This window comes from Ceratotherium simum, chromosome 7 (assembly GCF_057802395.1).
Source record: "Ceratotherium simum simum isolate JZ-2026a chromosome 7, ASM5780239v1, whole genome shotgun sequence".
Classification (NCBI taxonomy): domain Eukaryota; kingdom Metazoa; phylum Chordata; class Mammalia; order Perissodactyla; family Rhinocerotidae; genus Ceratotherium; species Ceratotherium simum.
The window spans coordinates 29,151,130-29,168,188 of NC_141906.1; the positions used below are offsets into that span (position 1 = coordinate 29,151,130).

A 17,059-nucleotide genomic window follows, 5' to 3' on the forward strand; every position below is an offset into this window, starting at 1 on the left:
CTTCAAGAGGGACAGTCATTGAGAGATCAGTAGATAGGGCAATGACAGAAGAGCTGGAATAGTCAAACTGCTGAATTAAAAAAAGCTGGGAGGATGGATGAGAAATAATCATGGAGAAACAGTGGGGGAGCACTTCCTGGGTCTCACAATAAAAGCAGCTTCCGAGTAAGAGGGCTATAGGGGAAGCAGCATCTTATGGGACAGTCAGAGTAAACAATGTCTTTAGGGGACAGCTAAGGTGAAGAGATTAAGCAAACATTCCAACAAGGTGCTTATATAGAAGAACTTGCTGATCATACAAGGGCAGTGCTGGAAGGCACAGTGGAAGGGTTGGGGAGGGGAAGAGTATGTAACGTGGTGGTGGATGATCACTGATGTTCAGACTTCTTGGGATTGCTGTGATGAACCTATGAGGCATGGTGGGATTACACTGAACAACTTTATTTATTTATTTTTATTTTTATTTTAGATTTTATTTATTCATTTTTTCCCCCCCAAAGCCCCAGTAGACAGCTGTATGTCATAGGTTCACATCCCTCTAGTTGCTGCACGTGGGACTCGGCCTCGCGTTGGACGGAGAAGCGGTGCCCTGGGGCGCGCCCGGGATCCGAACCCGGGCCGCCAGCATCAGAGCGCGCGCACCTAACCGCTAAGCCACGGAGCCGGCCCTGAACAACTTTTAGAGGATGGTGGGCAAATAGTTCCAGGATTGCAGTCAAGGCTACATTCCTTATTTCTGCAACTGATCATGGCCCTGGGGGTGACACACTGGTGACTTCCCTCCTACTCTACTCATTCCATATTCCCCTTGTCCTAGGTCAGCTCCTTTGATTGTTAGGGTTCTTTGCCCAGTGACTCAAATCTTTGTTCTTGAAGAATTTGATTCCTTAGCAGTGCTAGTATCTAATACCCAAATCAATTAGGATCTGAACAAGAGAGAAAATTGTTGAAATATAAAAAACATGAAAATAAATCTGAGGAAACCACCTAAATGGTTTTCAAATTCACCTATTCTTTTTTCATACTGTCCTTTCTTGTCTTATGATTTCTAGTCTTCCCTTCTCTGAACATTTTAAACATACTTCTTTTAAATTCAGATTCTTTTATTACACTTCTTGGAGTGCAAATTCTCCCATTATTGCATCTGCTGACTTTCCCTTCCTTCATGGTGGTTTGTTTCTTTTCTTTCTTCCTCTCTTTCTTTTTTTTTTTTCCTGTAAGTTTTCCCTGTAAGCTCATTTTCAATAGGATTCGTTTTCCACAGGTTCCTTTGTGAAAACTTGATTACACGAATATCCTTACAGAACAATTTCGTGTTTGCTTCTATGGGATCCTATAGGTTTCATGGGCCCAGGACCAGCTTTTTGTTAGTTTTTCATCTTGACATCCCACTAACATTTGGGTATTGTGAATTTGGACCACACTCTCACAAACATCAAATGTGTTAGTTTCTTCATAGGTGACTCTTTCTTACATCTCTGAGTGATGGTAGACTTTCTTGGATTTCCCTCTTGATTCCCAGGTCAATGAGTAGTGTTTTTCTAGTCTTCGGTTCATAAGGAAGTGGTCCTTTGAGACTCGTCTCAATGTTGAAGCCCTAACATTCAGCCATTAGGCCTATAGATTGGTCTCAAGTCTCTATGAGCTCCTTGACCTCCACTCTCACACACCTTCTGACTTTTGGGTTCTCATTCATCTCCAGCACCTTGGGATTTCCCATTTTTAGTTTCAAGCCCAGCTGTGTGTTCAACTTTTTTTGGTTGCTGTTACATATTATTCAATATTTCTATGTTTGAGGTGGGAAGGGAGTTTACCTGTAACTACTCTGTCTGTTGTATATCAGTCAGAAGTCACCCCAAACCATTCTGCACAATGCAATCAAATGGTCTTTTTAAAAATACAAATGTGGCGATTTCACTCTCTTAGCATGGCAATCGAGGCACTATGGAATCAGGAAACTTGCCTCTCTACTTTCATTTTCCACCACCTCTCCTCTTCTCCACACCTGTATAGTCTACACTCCAGTCACACACAATAACTCTTCTCTTTCCTTTCTCTCATAACTGTATTTAGGGTGTGTGTTGATGGTAGTTAAATTTACTTATTCTGTAGTTCGCATACTATCAGGATGGAACAGTAGTAACTGACAGGAGTAGTGACTTGTATCTCCTGAGAGCCTAGATCCAGAAAACAGTAGCTCCATATGGCTTCACCTCTGGACATTGTAGTGTAACATGACTTTAGTTAATTTTATTAAATTAAAATGCTGTTGAGTCTAATTAGGTTTGCAGTAAATTATATATTAATTTAAGAATTGACATTTTAATGATATTATTAAGTCATTCTTCCCAAGAACCTGGTATGTCTTTTCATTGGTCAGATCTTGTTTTATGCTCTTCAATATGATTTTCTTTTCTTGTTAAATTTATTATTTTATAATTTTGAATAGGTAACATGTTAATATAATTCAAAATTTAAAAGTATAAAAACGAACATAGTGAATTTTCCCTCCTTGCTATCCCCCTTCTCTACCCAACTCACCTCTCTTCCAGAGGTATTTTACGTATATATGAGCAAATATATACACCTATGTATTGCAATTGTGAATGGAATACTTTCCCTTTCTTATTGTTCCTAGTTGATAATTGCTAGAATAGAAAAAAGCTATTGATTTTTGCACATTTATCTTTTATTCAGACACTTACCAAATTTCCTTATTAATGCTAATGAGTTTTACTATAGCCTCTTGGATTTCCTAAATACACATCAGTAAAACAAGATAACATTATTTTCCAATATTTATACCAGTTATTTAGTTTTCTTGCCTAATTGGTTTCACTTGAATTTTCAAAGCAATGTCGAGTCTTGTCTTTGACTTTAATAGAAAGAGCTTTAGTGTTTACAATGAAAAATGATGTTTGCTATTGGTTTTTGATGAATAGTTTCTTTTCCTTTTACTCAGAGTTTTAATTTTATCCAATCATATGTAAAGCTGTAAAATTTCATCAAATGCTTTTTCAGCATATACTGATAAAATGTTTTATCTCCTTTCATTTAAAAATTTTATTCTGAAATAATTTTAGACTTACAGAAAAGTTGCAAAAACAATACAAAGAATTTCTGTATTCTCTTCACTCAGATTTCCCAAATGCTAACACTTTACTTTTATCATTCTGTGTGTGTATATACATATGTATGTGCGTGTGTACATATATAATGTAAAGTTTCCTGAAACGTCTACAAATTGTTTTTACCTTTAACCTCTAAACACCTCAATGCATATTTCCTAAAAACAAGGACATCCTCTTACGTAATCATACAAGAAATATTATCAAAATAAGAAAATTAACATTAATATTAATCTATAGACATTTAAATAATCAAGTTCTTGATGTATTGAATTATATTAGTAAATTTCCTGATACTGAGGCTCGCATTGCTGAAATAAATCTTATGTGATCACCGTGTACAATTCAACCTTATTTGGAATTTTTGCATCTACAGACACAGGTGAGATTAGGCTACGGCATTCTTTTTGGCACCTTAGGGTGTGAGTATGAATCTTGAGTGGGGCTTTAAAAATCAACTGAGCTTCTTTCCATCTTTTCCCATGGTCTGAAGCAGTGTACATAATTAAAAATAACAACTCATCTATTTTTTGAGCTGGGTGATGGCTACAGTGCTGGTGTTCACTTTGTAATAATTCACTTGTGATTTGTGCACTTTTCCATATATATCTCAATAAAAAAGTTTAAATAAAAGAACACAATCTTTTAAAAGGATAAATTTTTAATCACTTTGCAATTTCTTCTTTGGTAATTAATTGGTCTATTCGAACTACATCTTGGGTCAGTGTCTTCTAGGAAATTATCTATTTGCTGTTTTCAAATTTGTTGCCATCGAGTTCTCCTAAAATTATTTTGAATTCTTCTATATATATGGTTATGTCTGATTTCTCATTCCTAACCTTGTATTTTTTTTGCTCTTTTTCCTTTTATCAGGCTGAGGACGTTTTATCTATTTTATTAGTGTTTTCAAAGAATCATTTTTCTATTTATCCTTTCTCCTTTTTTTTTTTCCTACTTGGTTAACTTTGAGTTTTATCTTTATTGATCCATTTTCTATTTTCTTATGGTTTGAATGTGTTTTTTTCTAAATTTCTAAAACAATCACTATACATCTTTGAGTTTTCTTTTTGAACAATACAGGTGTTACATTTCCATTTCCAAGTCCAACCTCGTGTATTCCAGGATACTCAATAACGTGTCTGGGTCTTACTTTGCCCCATTTGCTCAGGGGTCCAATCCTGGCAGGTCTTACTGCCTGGCCACAAGCACATGACAAAGAAATGTGTGCTCAGTGAACAAATGATACTGTTCTGTCCTGGGATCCACTGTGAAAATCTGTGCTTACCACAGGGCCCACCCATCCATCCAAATATCTGGAACATGCGTCATGTGCTGGCACTGTGCCAGGTTCTATGAATAGGACAGTGAGCTGAACAGTTGGGTATCTGCCCTCCTGGAGCTTACATTCTAGTGACACAGAACGAGTAACGCAAGTGAACCAAGTATTGCCTAGGATGCTATGGAAGCATAAGATAGGGGTCCAACATCACTTAGGAGGTCTAGCTAAGAATCCCAAGAAGTGATACTTAAGTTCCTCAGAACCTGAAGGTCCACCCTGTCCCCTACCCTCCTCTCAGAAAGCTGGCCACTGGGTTTTCTTGTATAAAAGTTATCTGGTTTTGAGTTATACTTGTATAAAAGTTATCTGGTTTTGAGTTATATGCCTATGGCTCTTGCCACAGTTGATTGAACCAAGGGAGTGACAGCCAGGCATAAGAACTTTATCCAGTAGGAATGTTCCACACAGGATGGTCACTGACTGACTTAATTAGAACCTCTAAGGGAAATCTGAACACCAAAGAGTGAAAGGAGAAGAAAGAGACAGCAGGAGAGGGAGAAGTGGAAAAAGAATAGTCAAGTCATAATAATGGCAGTTACCAACCTTGTGGTACTGGATTGGAATTGTAGGTATCAATACAAACTCATGGTTTTTAATAATAGATAGATAAATACAATAATAAATTTACATATGTGTGATGCATGTGTTAACATACATACATATATTTCCTAGCCCTGTGTGCTGAAAGGGCCTAGAAGCAATGACACACCAGTAGCAATACACATACCCAGTGCCCACATCTTGGTTTCTAAGTACCACTCTCGAATAAAAGAAACCAAGAGCTGCTTGGAGAAATGGCTGATGTCAAGGCAGGGACAGGAAAAATATGAGTGAGCTTGGAACATCTTGTGGTGCCAGAAAGTAAGGAAGTGCTTTACTTACTATAAGGAAGTGTATAAAAAAAAATGATGGAGGCAATGTTGAAACAACACAGGAGCCAACTTGAAAGCATTCCCAATGGCCAAACTAGGTCAGTATGAGCAACAATATTAACTACATTAGCATTAGATTACAACCCACAGAATAAAACAAATATCCATTAGTTTATAATGATATAAATAAATAATTGAATAAATAAATGGGGGAAAAGAGACAGCTTTTTCTTATAGTAGAATACCAATTAATAAATATAGATGAATAATGAAATAGAAAGTCATCATTAGGCAAATACAACATTAATACTTGTTGTAAGCAAGATGGATGCTTAATATCAGTGGGCAAAATTCTAAGGATAAATAAGACATTTGCACAGCTTCCAAGTAACTCACCATAAGATTCTTATTAATTTCAAAGGGGAAATCAGTAATTTTACCGTGAAGAAACATGGCACACACCACCTCAGCCATGTGATCAAAGGTAACATCACCCCCCACTCTGTCTGAGGCACTGAGAAGGGCACAGATCACCTCTGGGGTAGTCTCACTAAAATGCGGACCCTCCATCTAATCACGTGAAAACAGTAGACAAACCCAAATTGAGGGACACTCAACAAAATAACTGGCCTGGACATTTCAAAAGAGTTAAGGTCATGAAAGGGAAAGAAAGATGGAGGAACTGTCACTGGCTGAAGGAGATGAAGGAAACATGACAACAAAATGCAATGCAGGATCCTGGACCAGAAAAGGACATCAGGAGGAAAACTGGCAAAATCTGAATGTCTACAGACTAGTTAGTAATACCGTATCAATGTTAATTTCCTGGTTTTAATAATTATACTACGATTTTGTAAGATGTTAACATTAGGAGAAGCTATTAGGTGAAGGGTATACGGGAACTCTAGTATTTTTGCAACTTTCTGTTAAGTCAAAAATTATTTCAAAATAAGAAGTTTAAAAAATAATAATATAAAAGAACAGCAGTCACTGAGGTAGGGAGCAGCAGACACAGCTCCTGGAGGGACCAGACCTGATTGCTGGAGCATCTGCTGGAGCCCACGCCCTGGCTTCTGACTGCCTCATACCACCATATTGTTATGACAGTCTTCCATCACTCATGGGACTTTGATTCCTGCCCCCGTTTTCTGCTTCCTGAAAGAGATTAGCTAACACCAAAGGAGGGTTCCACAACGGCCCTGCAGGGGGAGGGTGATGGGAGGGTCATCAATGGTGGCTACTGCAGATGGTGCCCAAGGATGCACCAGGCCTTGCTGTGCCCTGCTAAGTTGAGGTTGAAACACGGCTGGTCTGTGGAATGCCCTTGGGGGATGGTGTGCAGATACTCTGCTTAGTGATTAACACGCAGACTGCATGGGGGAGCTGTGTATTCCAGGCTAACTGAGCCGGGACCGTAGCACAGACAGGGTAGAGCCTGACCCCATGATCTCTCCCCCTACAGCTCCCCAATGTCTATGCTGCCAGTCCCCCCGCAGAGCTGAGCTTGCCTGCTCATTTGGTACTGTTGTCCAGGCCCAGAGTAGAGCAGGGGAGTGACCCAGCCAGCCTTCCTCCTGGAGGGGCCCTATGCTGGCCTAGTTCCACGGCTGGAGAAACATGGTCTATTCTGACCCCAGAATGAAGGGTGAGGGGTAGCTATGATATGGCAGTGGAAGGGAGAAGGGCTCTATGGGTCCCTACCCCTTGGATTTTAGGGCATGGGAAAGAGGTGGCTATACCCTAAACTGCAGAACCTCTGTGCCTGGGCCTCTGCACTCTTTCTCCACTCTCTGTGGAGACATTCTGGGGACTCAGCTGCACGAAGGCCAGCAGAGGGTGGCAGGTCACAGTTTGGTCGCTGTCTTCTTCCAGCCAGATCTGTTCTTAGCTGCCATACTTCTGAGCTTCCGGGAAACATGATCAAGTTCCAGAGACTATGGGGCTCGGGGATCACGCTGAAGGATAGAGATAAGGGACCTCCCTCCCCTCCCTGCCTTGAAGGGGTGGAGGGGCAGTTCCTCTCCTGGACACTTGTTAGCAGGTTTGGGGCCCACGACAAAGGGGCCAGGGGAGGGCATTAATTCCTGCTTTCGACTTTGGGGCTGAGGAGGGGTCTTCCGGGGGCTGTGAGGAGGTTAAGAGGCCTTAGGCTGAGTGGAGAGGAGCGAGAGCCATGAGGGGAAGGTAGGTCGGTTGCCATGCCACAGCCGAGGGGCCTTTATTAAATGTTGAGGGCATGGATAGGCAGGTAGGTAGATGCTAGAGGGTGTGGCACACCTTCTCAGGGTGTAGTGGTGCCCGGATGTCCAGTTTGTGGGTCTTGCTGTCCTTATCGATGATCTCCAGTCGCAGCTTGGGTGGACGCTTCTCAGCCTGGGGTGAGGGCAGTTCAGGGCTCTTGAGTAGCTGCTTGTCTGAGTCCTCCACAGTGATGCGCAGAGTACAGCCCCCCGGCAGCAGGTCCTGCTCATAGGCAGCCGCCAGCTGGTTCACCACACGGCGCTCTACCTGCAGGCGGTAGGCGGAGTGGTCGTCACTGCCCAGGCCAGGCCCTTTCACTTATGGGCAAGTACTTACTCTGGGCTTCAGTGCTCTCATCGGCAAAGGGCTAACAACACAGAGCCTGCAGGATTGTGCTAAAGACTCAGTGATGTCAATTTCTGAGGTTCCCAATTCAGTTCCCCACCCTGGCGGGGTCACACTTGGTTACCCTCCAGGACACGGGTTTTACTTGATCAGATTGTGGTTTTGGTTCTGAAGGTATGAACAATTCCAGCAGCCAAACTGTAGGGAGACAGGCTGGGAGCCTGAGGATTGGGTCTGGGGGCACCGAGGAGGGAGGTGTGGTGGTGCCTCACTTCTCCCAGGCTCCCGTGCTCACCTCATGCTTGATGGAGCGGGCGCCATAGTGCACGTTGTAGCCGTCGACCAACACGTCTGCCACCTCGCGGTCCCAGAGCAGCGTGATGTTGTGCCTTTGCTTGGCCTGAGACAGGTCAGATAGGAGCACGCCCACGTGTGGCCCAGTGCTTTCCACCTCTCACCACTCTGGCCTGAGGCCTGAGGCCTGGGCCTGTGAGAGGCTGTGTGTTGCCATGGCCACTGGCTCCATACCACTGTGCTCCACCTTTTGGGAACGGGTGCTCCCAGCCCAGCGTTCCCCAACTTCCAGTGGGAAGATGTCCCATCCCCACCCATGGGCAGGCCCCACTCTTACTCTCTTGGCCCAGAAGTTCAGTTCCTTGTTGACTAGTTGGATGAGCTCCGAGTGGCAGAAGGGGAGGAAGTAGACAATCTCGTTGATTCGTCCCAGAAACTCATCTCTCCGGAAGTGAGCCTGCAGGTCCAGGTTAGGGGTGGGGTGAGCTCACTGACCCAGGGTGGGTAAAGGAAATTACTGGACCCCAATGGGGAAGAGTACGGGGGCCTCCATATTTTTAGGATGGCTAAGGGCATCCCCCCAACCCGAGGCTCCAGCAAGCAGAAAGACCTCTTACTTTCAGGATGGGGCGAATCACATTCTCCTTGAAGTTCTTTGAGATGGTGATCTTGTCATTAATCTGGACATCCCCTGTGGAGACAGAATCATAAACTGCCTACTCCCCACACCCAGGGAGCTTTGGGAACTGTGCCTGCTGCTTGGCCCCATCCATGAAAAGAGCCCTGGTCCTGCCCCTGACGGTCGGTGTGATCCTGGTCAAGGTCTCAGGCTCTCTGGGCCTCAGCCTTGTCTCTGCACCTGAACAATGAGAAGAATGGACTGGGTGGCTTCTGAGGCCCTTCCAGCTCTCATGTGCTACAAAGCCTAGGGTTCCTTAGGGTGGGAGATGTGTGAGGGAAGGGAGGGGAGAGGAGAAGAATCAGGACCAAGACTTGAGTTCTGACTTAGAAGAAGGGGGCTGGAGGTTCAATCCTAAATAGAAAGGTGACAGACACGGCCTCCTGCCTGATGCTCCTCCTCTCCAGCACTCTCCAGGGCCCACCGACACAGGAAGCCTCCCTGGCTGAAAAAGGCCATGTCCATCTCCATACAGTTTCTGCTCTGCTCCCCCTCATTGCACCGAAGTGTCTCTATCTGTTGAATGTGTGTCTCTTTAGTTCCCTAAGACCCTGGCCTCTTCCCGGCCCCTCACCCTGGGGTGGCTCTGTCCAGTCCTCTGTCTGAAGCCCTCCTGTCTTTCAAGAGACTTGGGGCTTTCTTGAGGAAGTGGGGGCATTGTCTCTCTGTCTCCCTCCACTATCTGGTATGGTGCTTGGTGTCTGGTCAGTGCCAGCTAAGGACAAAAATGCCTACCAGGACCTTCACCTGGGCCCAGGACCCCAGTGCCATCCTTGCTCCCAGGAGATGTGCTGGAGGCCTGGTCACTTGCCCAGTTGCCCAGACAGCTCAGGCCCTGTGCCATACCAAGGTTCTCGGCGATACGGTTATGGCTCATCTCCAAAGCTTCCTGCCTCAGCTGCAGTGCATGCTGTGCGATCTCATCGCTGGCCACGTTGGAGGTCATGATGAAGATGGCATCCTTGCAGTCGATGGTCTTCCCCTTTCCATCAGTCAGCCGGCCCTGGGAAGGAAGTGACTGCATGGTCAGGAAGCTAGAAGGCTGGGTATCTCTTCCAGGAGGTCTCTCCAGAACCCCTGTGCTCCCCACAGCCCTGGCAGAGTCAGCTGCCCCTTGCTCTGGGTTCTCTGAGCACTGTTCTCACACCTCGGCTGCAACTGCTCATCCACCGAGAGGGCCTCCAGGCGAGACGGCACCTCCTGTTGGGCACCTCTCAGGGCACCCAATCACCCTCGGCACCCAGAAGTCACCCTGAGTACACATGCATCCATCCAACACACTTTCCTGGAGCCCACTCTGGGCCAGGCGCTGTGGTGGGGCACTGGGGACTGGCTGAACCTTCAACACGCTCCACTCTGGAGAAGGAGTGAAACCCAGGAAACAAGCGATGACAAGTCAGTGGTTAAGTGCTGTCGTAAAGGGAGGCCCAGGTGGCTGCTGGAGTTCAGAGGAGGGTATCCCACAGGGTCATGTGAGGACTAGGTAAGTGAACTGAAACAGGTGTAACCTCTGCATCTTTGGAACCCTCTTCTGGCCTGACAGAGAAGGATAGAAAATAAGGCTTCTCCTTTAACCAACTTGGGAAGTTTCCGTGGAATCTTTAGCTCTTTCTAGCAGTGACATAGAAGAAAGCATCTATACTGGAAAGAGATGCACCAAGGAAAGAGAAAAGGAGCAAAAGCAGAGGGGAGAGACAGAAGGAGTAAAGTACAGCTGTCTGGGCCATTCAGCTCACGGGCAGGGAGCTCCACCCACTCAGCAACCTCAAGGCTGTCACTGCACGACAGCACCCTGTGGTCATTTATAACAAAAGCAATGATCAGGCCTCACTGAGAGGCATGACGGAGTAGCAACAGGGGACACTGACGGGGCACTTCCACCTCCATCACAGGTGTTCTGCTTAGTGCTTGCCGTGCACGACTGTACTCTACCCACTAAAGCGTCGCTCCACGATGGCAGAGGCTGGGTCCTCTGGGTTCTCACTGGGTCCTAGGACACTGTCCAGCACACAGTAGGTGTACAGCACCTGCATGCTGAATGCCTGAATCCTCACCACCCCTGCAAAGAAACAGGCTCAGAGAGGTTAAGTAACTTGTTCAAGGTCTCACAGCTAGAAAATAGCAGAGCTGATGCTTGAACTGTCTGACCCCAGAGCCCATGCCCTTCCCTCTGCACCAGGCTACTGAGGTCATATGTACAGTGCGATAAATGAGGCCTCATGCAATTTTCTTTCCCTAAATAAAATTTTCTCAGAATTCTGCCCCATTCAGTTTGCATCCTTTGACCCTCACTGGAGAGAAGCACCTGGGACAGGTGTAGAGAGGGAGACCTGCCTGGGATTTCCTCCGGGTTGCAGACAAAGCACAGCTCCCGTAAAGCTGGAGACCACGGCTCTGGGGTAGGTCACTGACCTCAGCCTGTCGGCTCCTGCCTGAGCCAGCCTCGCTGGCAACTTGGCCTTCTCAAGCCTGTCCCCTGCCCTGGCGGCGGGGCCTGACTCAGGGTCAGCCCTGGCTTCTAAAGCCAGTGCAATGGCAGACCAGCTCTGGCCATCGGCAGCAAGAGAGGAAGGAATGTGCGTTAACTGAGCACCTGCTGCATGCTGGACACGGTGCCACGTGCTTTTCAGCCTTGCTTTACACTGGCCCTTGGCACAGGCCTCTCAGAAAGTGTTAGCTCCAATGGGTATACTCTAAAGGGGCCTTGCGATCCGGGTCCTCGTGGCTCTCCCGTCCCTGCCTTGGGGCGGGAAGAGGGGAAGGCAAGGGTGCAAGCGGACGTTCTTGAGTTTTGCCATCAGCTGTCCTGCTTATGGGTTACAATACGACCGAATCCACTAAGGGCAGTTCTAGTTCCGGGGACCAGGTCTGCGTGTGTGTGTGTGATGTGCCCAAGTGTGTGCACCTGACACTGTGTGTGTTCGCAGAGCACATCTCTGAGGAATGGCGCACACACTGCTGTACTGGCCAGAGCAATAACCAGCAGCAATTTCATTCTGAGAGATCAAAGCTCTGCTCCTAACGGCCTGAGGATGGGTCCCAGGTGGGTGAGGGGAGCAGGTGCAGGGTATGACTGACCCAAAGGGTGACTCCAGGGGCTGGCCCCGTGGCTTAGCGGTTAAGTGCGTGCACTCTGCTGCCGGCAGCCTGGGTTCGGATCCTGGGCGCGCACCGATGCACTGCCTGTACGGCCACGCTGAGGCCACATCCCACATAGAGCAACTAGAAGGATGTGCAACTATGACATACAACTATCTACTGGGGCTTTGGGGGAAAAAAAAAAAAAGGAGGAGGATTGGCAATAGATGTTAGCTCAGAGCCGGTCTTCCTCAGCAAAAAGAGGAGGATTAGCATGGATGTTAGCTCAGGGCTGAGCTTCCTCACAAAAAAAAAAAAAAAGGGTGACTCCACAGCCCCCATGTCTCCTTCTCCTCAGAGTCCTTGGCAATAAAGACGAGCCTCAAAGAGGCAGCTGTTTCTGTCCCACCTCCCACCGATGACTGGAGTGCACACGTCCTGGGTGGGGCGCGAATGCTCACCCCAGGGTTATAGGGGCTGCTTTCCCGCTGTCTCATGTATGAATCCTTGAAGGGAGGAGAAGAATGTGGGCTCCCTGGGGGCCAGTCTCTTCCTGGGACTTGTGCTGTGGCTCTGGGGTCTTGGTGTTTTGGTGAGAGCATTAGGCCTCCTGCTTTTCTGGGTCCAAGCTTCGGAGAACTGGGCTGGGTGGGAATGAGGGGCTTCCCTCATGCCCCCAGGCTGGAATAGGTGTCCTTACAACTTCCCACCACTTACCCTAGGGCAGCACTCACCAGTGGGCTGAACTGCTCTGTGTCGCCCGTCTCCCTGACTCACTCATGAACACTGAGGCAGGGACCGTGTCTGTGTCCCCTCTGCCCCACACTGAACCACATTTTCTTGGTTTGCCCCCTACCTCTCTGGCAATTCTTTGACTCTTTCCTGAGAGGTCACAGGGCTCTGTTTGAGCCCTCTCTTCTCTGCACACCATACTCTCCCTAGCCAAGTGATCTCATCCTTCCCGCGGCTTCCGTTACCCTTTCTGTGCTGAAGCATTCCCGAATCTCCACTTCCAGTCCAGACCTCTCCTACACTCCAGCCCTCTCCAACTGATGAACGGCCTCTTGGACATCTCCATCTGGCGGTCCCTCAGGCATCTCCTCTTCAACAATTCCAAACCTCAGCTCCTCACCTTCCTTGCCAACCTGCTGCTCATCCTCCCACTCTCTGCCTCAGCTGATGGCAGCAGTGGCCGTCTGGTCACCCAGGCCAGAAATCCTGCCACTGGTCATCCTTGGCCCCTCCCTCTCTCCTCACATTCAATCACTGAGCCCTGCCCAGTCGACCTTCTGGTAGCTCTCTCCATCCTACAGACCCTGCTTTAGAGAAGGCCTCCCCAGCTCTAGCCTGGACTCTTCAATAGTCTCCTCACTGCTCCCCCTTCTGCCTTCCAGTCCATTCTCTCACCGCTGCCTAAAGGATCTTTATAAAGTGAAAACTTGACCATGTTTCTTTCTTGCTTAAAGTCTTTAAAGTTTAAAGGCTCCTTACAATCTACCAAATAAATCCACACTCGTTTGCCTGGCATGTTAACTGGCCTGTCTACCTTACCCACTCACCTCCACCACTCTGTTCTCGTCTTCCCTCTCAGTGGAGCAGTAACGAACAGCTGTAGTTCCCTGGCTACACCAAGCTGTCTCATGTGCCTGTGCTGCTGCACATTAAGTGTCTGCTGCCAGCCCTCCTCCACTCTGTTCACCTGGCAAACACTACTCATCCTTGGAAGATTTGCTGAATTATTGTTGAATTAGTCAGTCAACAGAGTATTGCCCCTGACTCTCTGGGTTCTGGGAATGGTTGGAGTAAGACAAGGTCCCTGTCCTTAAGGAGCATATAAGCATAAATCTGGCTAAGGGATCTCAGATGGCAGCTTTCATCCATGGAACCAAGGGCATAAACATCAGAAAGTGTAGGAGGCTGGTAAGGGCTGCAGGAAGGAATTATTATCAACTCCCAAAGGTAGTCAGTGGAGTGACAGCAGCTGGGAGGGGTGGACAGGGCCAACACGTGGGGGCGGTAGGCATCTTCCAGGTAAGACTGGTTTCATTTCAGTCAGCAGTTGCCTTCCCTCTCTCTGGGCCAAGGTGGCCACCAGAGGTACCTCTCCAGGGTGTCAGAGGCCAAACAGGCTGCCGTGCTCACCCTCCTCGAGGTGGGCTCTCCCTTCCTGTGAATGCTGCACTGCACATCTACCTCTCTCTTTTGGCTCTAGCTGGTAGTTATTATTTAAGCTGCAGGCTCTGGAACTGGCCTGCCTGGGTTCGAATCCTGGATTCCCTCTTCCCAGCTGTGTGACCATGGGTGAATTACTTCTCTCACTTGACTTCAGTTTCCACATCTGCTACATGGAGGGAGTAATAATAACTATCTTCATAGTGTTGTCGGGAGGATTAAATGAGTTGATACATGAGTTGATACATCTAAATTTTTTAGAACAGCGCCTGGCACATAAAGTGCAAAAACGTCAACTATTATCACATCTCCTTTCCACCTGTCTACTAGGCAGGGAGTTCCCAGACGGCAGGTTTGAGTCTCGTCCATAGCTGTGTAGCTGCATCCCACCAAGAGGCTGGAATGGAGTGGGAGGTTTCAGAGCAGAAGTGTGGGAAACTGAATATGCGAACTTGGAAGGACTGGCCTTCGTTCCTCAGCAGGGGGTCCAGGGACAGGGATGCTGGGTCAGGTGGGGAAGGTGGTGGGCAGCTGTGGGGACATTTGGAGCTGGGTCTTCCTGGCTTGGTACCTGGTGTGCTATTTGGTCCAGGGGGAGTCCCTTCCTGCACCTCAACTAGTGCACTTATGACATGAGTGGCAAAACCCCTTCCTGTTATCCCACGTCTGGAGGGGGCCAGGTGGAAAGGTGGGCTGGACTCCATCTGGCCACGTGCTGGCTAATATGTCCCTGCATGGGAGCAGAAGAGAAGCCTCACCCCTGGTTCTGCAGGGCCCCTGAAAAAGGAGGAGGTCATCCCCTCCGATGATCACAAGCTCTCCCTCCCCTGCTCAGGTAAGGAGGGGTAAAGAGGGGGAGAACAGGGGCTCTGGGGTCAGATATTTCTGCAGCTCAATCTTGGCTCCTCCACATAGTAGCTCTGTGGCCTTGGGCAAGTCACTTATAACCTCTCTGAACCTCAGTTTCTCCGTCTATAAAAATGAGATAGTTTCTACCTTGCCTGGCTATTGGGATGATTAGTGATAATGTCTGTAAAGTCTTCAGCACAAGCCTAGTACAAAGAATGTGCTGAATAAAAGGGAGTCCTGTTCCTCATTTAGAGCTCACCCCACCAGTGTGGGGGACTGTCTAGCTTGTGATGAGCCTGGAGCTCCTCAGAAGAAAAGGGCTCCACGGTCAGAAAGGTTCCTCGAGCTTATCTTGGATCCAGTCTCCTTGTTTGTCACATGAGGTCCCTGATGCCTAGAGATAGAGCAGAGCTGAAACTTAGAATTCAGGTCTCTCTCTCTCTCCTGGCACCTCTGCCCCACTCTTTCTCTCTAGAAGGTAGCCTGGGCAGCGACAAAATTTCAACTCTTGGGCTGTGCTGGTCGTCCCTCAAGCGCCCAGCCTGGGCCCTGGTGGAGAGAGGGGGAGAAGCCATGTCTGCTAAGGGACTGAATGTACACATCGGGGAGCAGCAAGCTGAAGAATGATCAGACAGGCCTCTGGGTCCTTGGTTCCTGCTGTTCACAGCCCCCCATACATCCAGGTGTCTCCCACTCCATCATGGCTCAAGCTGACTTTCACCTCATCAAACAGTTGCAGCATGATGGTGAGCACATCTGGATGGGCCTTGTCCACCTCATCAAAGAGCACGACGGCGTTGGGGCACTGCTTTAGCTTCTTGGTCAGCTGGCCACCTTCCTCATGACCGATGTAGCCTGGTGGGGACCCAATAAACTTGGCCACCTGGTAGAAGGAAAGAAACATGTTAGGAGGGCCTTTCTCTGCTTTTAGTTTCCAATATGGGGCATGCACAGGAGGATGGCTTTATACACTGTTAAGACTGCCTGTCTCAACAAGGACAGTTGGGCTGTCTCCTGGAGTGGCAGGAATCCTGCCATGATGGGAGAGCAGTTAGATCTTCTCTATGTTTATTCCTCAGAGCAAATCCTACACAAAATAGATCAGTGACCATGCTGCACACATATACCCCCAAAGGACAAATCCCAAGGCTGCTGGAATTATCTCAGGCCCAGATGACAAGTCACATCAAAATACCCAGGCAGAGTCACATTGACAGGCCCTCCAAACCATGCTTCACCAAGGACTCTCACTTACCTCATGCCGCTCCTGGAACTCAGACATGTCCAGCCTGATGAAGCCCTGTGTGAAAACAAGCAGGAGTCCATTGGGAGGCAGAAAAGCAGACGGAAGGGTTAATGAGGAGAGTGTCTCAAATATCCCCCAGGCTTTCACACCACACCAACCCAAGGTCTTCTATCCCATTCTCATGACATATTTTTTCCTAGCTCTTGCCTCCTCTTCTGTGTATTCATCCCCCATACGATTCCCTCATTTGCTACCTTAATAAACCCACATCATGTCCCTGCCCTCCTTTTTTTTTTTTCTGTGAGGAAAATCAGCCCTGAGCTGACATCCATGCCAATCCTCCTTTTTTTTTGCTGAGGAAGACTGGCTCTCGGCCCCGTGGCTTAGTGGTTAAGTGCGCGCGCTCCGCTACTGGCGGCCCGGGTTCGGATCCCGGGCGCGCACTGACGCACCACTTCTCCAGCCACGCTGAGGCTGCGTCCCACGTACAACTAGAAGAATGTGCATCTATGACATAGAACTATCTACTGGGGCTTTGCGGGGAAAAAATAAATAAAGTTATAAAAAAAAAAAAAAAAAAAAAAAAAAAAAAAAGACCGGCTCTGAACTAATATCTATTGCCAATCCTCCTCCTTTTTTTCCCCAAAGCCCCAGTAGATAGCTGCATGTCATAGTTGCACATCCTTCTAGTTGCTGTATGTGGGACGCAGCCTCAGCATGGCCGGAGAAGCGGTGCATCAGTGCACGCCTGGGATCCGAACCTGGGGCCGCCAGTAGCGGAGTGCGTGCATTTCTAAGCCATGGGGCCGGCCCCAT

The 17,059-nt window shown here is 47.8% G+C and overlaps 1 protein-coding gene across 4 annotated transcripts in view; it reads right to left on the reverse strand.

The window, feature by feature from the left end:
* Window positions 1-2,667: 2,667 nt before the first annotated feature.
* CLPB (ClpB family mitochondrial disaggregase) overlaps window positions 2,668-17,059 on the reverse strand; it is a 138,349-nt gene continuing 123,957 nt past the window's right edge. For all 4 annotated transcript variants that reach the window (XM_087433403.1, XM_004433954.3, XM_087433402.1 and 1 more), the window contains 7 exons: window positions 16,253-16,297; window positions 15,719-15,880; window positions 9,745-9,901; window positions 8,837-8,910; window positions 8,557-8,676; window positions 8,221-8,325; window positions 2,668-7,847 (listed from right to left, as the gene is read on the reverse strand). In XM_087433403.1, coding sequence (XP_087289529.1) covers window positions 7,599-7,847; window positions 8,221-8,325; window positions 8,557-8,676; window positions 8,837-8,910; window positions 9,745-9,901; window positions 15,719-15,880; window positions 16,253-16,297 — 912 coding nt within the window. In that variant the 3' untranslated portion in view covers window positions 2,668-7,598. The remainder of the gene's footprint in view (window positions 7,848-8,220; window positions 8,326-8,556; window positions 8,677-8,836; window positions 8,911-9,744; window positions 9,902-15,718; window positions 15,881-16,252; window positions 16,298-17,059) is intronic.